Source organism: Papaver somniferum, unplaced genomic scaffold (assembly GCF_003573695.1).
Source record: "Papaver somniferum cultivar HN1 unplaced genomic scaffold, ASM357369v1 unplaced-scaffold_117, whole genome shotgun sequence".
NCBI classification, from domain to species: Eukaryota; Viridiplantae; Streptophyta; class Magnoliopsida; order Ranunculales; family Papaveraceae; genus Papaver; species Papaver somniferum.
The window spans coordinates 3,634,810-3,640,865 of record NW_020620714.1 but is presented as its reverse complement, the minus strand read 5'-3'; the positions used below and the strand labels follow the sequence as shown (position 1 = coordinate 3,640,865).

The following is a 6,056-nucleotide window of genomic DNA, read 5'->3' as shown; positions in this document are numbered from 1 at the left end:
AAATCATTTTTCTACAAGTTTCTCTACTCGGTATTTTATCACTATGATTTTAAAAAATTTACCCTAGGCCTCCAAATAGTTTGCTACGGCCCTGTACTTCATATCACCAAATACTTGGTTCACCATTATTGTTTTGATCCGAGATCTCTTATAGCGCGTTTGGATGTGCATCCAAAAATAACTTTTTGGTTCCTCTAAATCAAAAAACAAGAAATCAGCTTGGATAGAGAATTTTAATACGACTTCTAAAAATCTAAAAGAACTCAACTTTTTGTGAAATAAAATAATTTACTTCTAATATCCAAACATTGAATCGGCAATTCAATAAACAAGCCTAATTTTTTGACTTTTCGTACTTAATCAAAAATCCTTGTCATAAAGATGTGGCAGGTCATTTTCTTGGCAAGGATTTTTGGGAGTATCAAAAACTCATTTATTGCTAAAGGTCAAAAAAATGTACAGTCATTTCATAGGGTTAAAAACTAAAATGCCTAAAAAGTAGTGGTAATTATTCTTGAGCCCAATAATTCCCCTCGTAATTATTTATGGATTCCCCGCCTTTTCGAGTAGCCTCATCAATGTTCTCAACTACCCATGTACAGAATATCTGAACAGACCGTACTATAAGGAAACTGCTTTGTATCTTCCAACGTCGCCGTCTCACTATCTCCCAGAATCCCAACTGTTACGCACACGCCGCTGCGCAATTCAGCAGCTTTATCCCCCCACCACCGCCTCACCCCCTAGTGAAATAAAAGCAGGGAGGAGTTGGGACGGGGGATTCTCTTCATCTTCATTTCTTAACTCTACCGGAGACAGTGATTGCCGATTGTGTCTTCATCGGAAAAACAAATCAATCCAAGTTATGCTTAACCCATTGAGAAGAATGTCTGGTTCCAGTTTATCAGGTTCGAATAAGAACTCCTCCTCTTCTGGGAAGGATTCCCGTTGTTCAGACGGAAAAAATGAAGAGGAGGAGGAGAAGCAGAGGGGGTCACCGTGTTCTAATAATGGTGGCCTGAAGGCGGGTAAGAAATTGAGTGCTGCTAAGTACAGAGAAATTTTACTCAAAAACCAAAGAAGGGTGGAGGAGGATGAGAAATCAGGTAAGTTCTATTCTGTGTAATTTTTTTTTTGTTGTTGTTCAAGTTTATCAGGGTAATTTCAATTTTGTTTCTATTGATTGATTTTGCTAGATAAGAAGAAGAAGAAGAAGCTGATAGAGGGTCTAAAAGTGGATTTGGCTCAAGGGGTGAAGGGCAAACTAGGAGGAAATGGTCGTAGGTCCATGGAAATAGAACATAATGGTGGCCAGTGCAGTGAAATTAAGCTTATGGGTGTTGAGATTAAAGCAGAGGATACAGTTCCTGTGGAACCAGAAGAGGTAGTTGTGTGCTATCCTACTTTTAGTTGATTGTGTGTATTAGACTATTAGTCCTGTGTGAATTGGTTCTAATTACTTTGTTGGGTCTTATTGACTTTGCATTAGGGTGGAGGGAAGCTTAATGTCAAGGTTTGTGGTGGAGAAGGAGGAATTGGTGAAGATTGTCGCAAGGATGTACAAACCAAGGCTGCGGCGCAAATGGCTAGTGATGATAATGTTTGTGTCATCTGCAAGCTTGGTGGAAGTACTGGAACGCTCTTGTGAGTGAATGTTGCTTTATTCATGTTTGGTTGATTTATTTTTCGTGGCATTGAATACTGAATTGTGAAGGCAGTCACTTGTCATTAGCAATTGAAAGTAAAACTTGCAAAAGCAAGGAAGGAAAACAGGAAATTTGATTAGCGAATGATCTAAAGTCTAAACTTCAGCTGCACCGAGATGTGTTTGAAAACTAGATGTTGCATCAATTACGTCGATTTTGTTTTCTTTCCTCCTGTTCTTCTTAGCCGTAGTTGATAAATAGTTGACTTCATATTAATAGAGTTGAAGTATTTACTGCTGTGTTGTTCAACCTGGTTATAGGTATGATTTAGGCATGTTTACTAAAAAAAATTCATCTGGGATTGTTCAAGCAATTCCTGAATAAATGATGCTCCATTGTAGTAGCCTTGTAGGTGAACCATGTCCACTGTTTTTTTTCTAGGCGATTGATCTCAGGGTAGCTTAAGTCCCGCATGACTTGAACTGTTTTTTTCATGTTAAATTGCAGGGGATGCAGCGGCAAGGGTTGCAAAAAGAACTATCATCTCAAATGTGTTGATCTGCCCCTGAAGGACGTGCCCCCTAGTGTTTGGTATTGTTTCAGTTGTGTTAAGAAGCGTTTTTTGCCTGGAGCAGTAGAATTCAATTTGGATGCCGTAAAAGTGGAATTGGCAGATTCTGAAGGTTTGGGTACAGCTAAATATAGTTTATGCAGTAAGAATGGTTCTAATGGCAGTGCTGAGAAACTGAGGAAGAAGCCTGTACGTGTTGTTGCGTCAGATTCCAAGTTTGTCGAATACTGGGTTCCTGCCAAGCTTTCCTATGTGCAGCTTGAGCAGTATTGTGACATCCTCCTTTCTAATTCGATATTACTTCGTTCATGCTCAAAAGCTGAAACTGTGGAGGCTCTTCGTGATGTTCTTACTTCTACCAGGAAGGTGAGCCTACTTCTGCAGCTGTGTGTGGTTGGTTAGTTATATATTTAGATGGAAATATTAGCTTCGTTACCTGACTGCATCATGGTTTCTTATGTGGGACATGTTTTTGCAGTGTTGCGACCATCCCTATTTTGTGAATCCTTCTTTGCAGAAAACACTCATGAACGGTCTGTTAGAAGCCGAGTTTCTGAATGTTGGAATAAAAGCAAGTGGCAAGCTACAAGTACTTGATACGATCCTTTCAGAGACCAAGAAGCAGGGCTTAAGAGTACTAATCATTTTTCAGGTATAGGATTTATAGAAAATGATTAATACGAACCGACTCTTGCTGTGTTCTTCTTGTGCATTCTGATCATGGTTCTCATTCTAATGTCTTTGATGTGGCAGTCAACTGTTGGCTCTAGTGGAATCTCTTTGGGAGACGTCCTGGATGATGTTGTGCGTCAGAGATGCGGTGAAGACTCCTACGAACGTGTTGATTGTGGATTGATCATGCCAGATCCGCAATTTTCGAAAATCAGGCAAGCTGCCATGAACAGGTTCAATGACAAGGATAAAGGGAGAATTGTGTTTTTACTAGATCGCCGTGCTTGCCACTCGAGCATTAAGTTATCATCAGTTGATATTGTGATTCTATATGACAGCGATTTGAACCCATACAATGATTTGAAACTTCTGCAGAAGATCACTATCAACTCACAGCACAAGCAGTTAAAACTGTTCCGTTTATACTCGTTCTGTACCTTGGAAGAAATGGTTCTAATTCATGCCAAGCAAGGTGTGTCTATCGATGCACAGAATTTAAACCATTCCACAATTCATCAGTTGCTTAGATGGGGTGCTTCTTATTTATTCAAAGAGTTGAGTGAGTTCCATGGTTCCTCCTCATCCTCCGGTTCTAGCTTTTCTTCTAAGCATTTGATGGCAGAATTGTTTGCTCTGCCACCTCAGGATGCTGGAAAACCTAGTACAAGTAATTCCTCAGTTGTTGTTAAAGTTAATCAAACTGGAGGGACATATTCTAGAGATATTTCTTTACCTGGTGAGCTGGAGATGCAGTCGGGTTACGGAGATCCTTCTCATGCCTTTTGGACAAAATTACTGAATAGGAAGACCCCGAGGTGGAGATATTTGCCTGCTGCATCCTCACCTCAGAGGATCCGTAAACGAGTTCAATATTTTCAAGGCTCATTGGAAAATGAGAATTTTGAAAGCGATGATGTCATGAAGAAGAGAAGGAAGGTTCTCACCGATACCATTGCTGCAGGAGAATCTGAAACTCCAGTTGTTGATTGCTCTCAATTTCTGCCTGCTGTTCCAGTTGGCGCTTCTCGTTATCGCAAAGCTAATAAGATATCTAATGTGCCTGCAGCTAGTATGGGTGAGTCTGTTAAAATATCTGTTCAGCAAGAATTGGAAGTCGAAGTCGGAGAAAGCCATCATAGCTGTCTACCGGTTCTTCCACCTCCCTCTGAGCCTCCATGTCCGAAATCCGTAGTTGAGAGCCAGGTTGGGCTAGTAAATAGCTCAGCTTCAAGGTCAGCTTCACAACCTGACATACAGCTAGACAATGACAGCCAGTCTGAGCCTCCTCGCCCTGAACCCCCTGTCAAGGACCCGGTTGAGCTAGTAAGTAACCCAGCTTTAAGGTCAGCTTCGCAGCCTGATATACAGCTTGACAATGGGCATATCACTTCTCAACAAGCTGAGTGTCCAAGACAACAACCAGTAACGAAAGAGCATGCTGAGTTACCTTCTGAGGAAGTTATTGCAGTGGAAGCAATTCTTCATCTGCCTATTATGTCTATTGACACATCTGTAGGTGGAAGGGGTAAGTCTGTCTCAGACTCCAGAAGCATGGGAGGTGTTCCAGGTTCCATTAATCATTCTCGGGAAAGTGCTCCAATGACTTCTTCTCAGATTTCTCAGTCTCTGCTCCGTCATGACTCTTCTTCAAATGAACATGTAAGCATCAACAATGACAAACAGTTGGACAATGGCATCCATTTAGGACATAATATTAGCCGACAGGCTGAATTTCCAACACAGCCAGCAACAACTGAAGTGCATTCTGCGGTACCTTCTTACAATAATTCTTTGCAAGATACAATGCTTCAGCAACCTGTGGTTGTAAACAGACGTGTACGTGGAAGTGTTACACGTGTGTCAGATTTCAGAAGCTTGGGAGTTGTTCCAGACCGCAAGATTCATCCTTGGCAAATTGCTCCTTTGACTCCTCAGACTCTGCCTCAGGATGACCCTTTTGAATTTGAATTGGCAATACTTTGCAAGGAGCGGGAGGAAGTTTTGAAATTGCACGAAGAATTGGTTAGTGCACACAGTACCTATTCTACTTGGTAAACTCCAGTAAATCAGATATTTCAAATGGATTAATTTTTATTTTTTTTTGTGTGTTTAGAAAATACGGATGAAATCTGATTATGACAATGAGCTGCAAGCGGCTAACAGAAAATATAGAAAGCTTCATCATAATAATGATACTGCATTAGCTCAGACAAGGAAAGCAGTGCACACAAATCGTAGCATATTCCTCATGAATGCATTGTTAGCCGAGTGTTTTAGGTCTAAAATGCTGTGAAGCCACCAGGGCTGCTGTGCCACTGGAAGACATCAAGGTATATAGGTCCCTCAACTTTGAACTCTTCTATCGTATTTGAGAAATGTTGTTAGTATCTATGGGGAGTTTTTTGAACCACATTTATAATGCCACCATAGTTGATTCACAACTATGCTAGGATAATAGGCTTTTAATTATTTGCTTGGAAAAGGGTCAGCTCTCAATTTTTGTTTACACTGCTGTCCCAAATTTTGTAAAGGAGTGTCATGTAGAGAACCGAGTAATTACATATATCCTCGGCTCAGAAACAGATTATGGCTTCTTCTTTTTTTGGCGGTCATACGTGCACATAGATGGAGAGCTGCACAAAACCGACTCAACCCACCAACCCAACTCACACCCGTCTGAAATTATCCGTACTCGATCCAACCCACTTAAGAGCGGGTCGATTATGGGTCACAACATCAAAACCCATCGTATGGTGGGTCGACTGTGGGTGACAACTGTTGGTTAAACTTCAACATAGAAGTCACTAACAAGCTGATTAGGACAAGATTAAGAAATTGATGTAATCCTAAGGGAATTAGAAGTCATCTAGTTCTAAGAAAAGGAAAGACATGTAATAAGGTAATAGGACTAGGAAAAGGATTCATAGTTCTATATATATATGATCACCAAAGTTGTGGTTGATCATATGAGCAAGATTAGAGCTTGTGTTTAGTTTTGAGAGATTTTCTAAACATCAATAAAGAGAGTTGTCTTTATATAATCTAAGTTTCATCTTGCAGTTGCCATTAATTGGTATCAGAGCGTGTTTCTGAGCCATGGAAAACGAAACCACCATTGTGGGTGCAAAACAGTTCACGCCACCATCAATACAAGTTCCAATCCTCAA

At 40.6% G+C, this 6,056-nt stretch overlaps 1 protein-coding gene across 2 annotated transcripts; it reads left to right on the top strand.

Annotated features, from left to right (window-relative positions):
- The first annotated feature begins 620 nt into the window (after window positions 1–620).
- Window positions 621–5,668, top strand: LOC113330141. 2 transcript variants are annotated; one of them, XM_026576993.1, is made up of 7 exons: window positions 621–1,106; window positions 1,251–1,384; window positions 1,490–1,644; window positions 2,154–2,583; window positions 2,696–2,869; window positions 2,971–4,911; window positions 5,003–5,668. In XM_026576993.1, exons 1-7 carry the CDS (start codon window positions 866–868, stop codon window positions 5,180–5,182), a joined length of 3,255 nt encoding a protein of 1,084 aa, XP_026432778.1. In that variant the 5' UTR covers window positions 621–865; the 3' UTR covers window positions 5,183–5,668. The 2 variants fall into 2 exon arrangements, with proteins under 2 accessions (XP_026432778.1, XP_026432777.1); XM_026576992.1 differs by having other exon boundaries at window positions 1,197–1,384.
- The last annotated feature ends 388 nt before the right edge of the window (window positions 5,669–6,056 follow it).

Coding starts and splice junctions, on each gene's coding strand:
- LOC113330141 (XM_026576992.1), top strand. CDS start 866: ATGCTTAACCCATTGAGAAGAATGTCTGGTTCCAGTTTATCAGGTTCG. Junction 1,385..1,489: donor TTCCTGTGGAACCAGAAGAG/GTAGTTGTGTGC, acceptor ACTTTGCATTAG/GGTGGAGGGAAGCTTAATGT. Junction 4,912..5,002: donor TGAAATTGCACGAAGAATTG/GTTAGTGCACAC, acceptor TTGTGTGTTTAG/AAAATACGGATGAAATCTGA.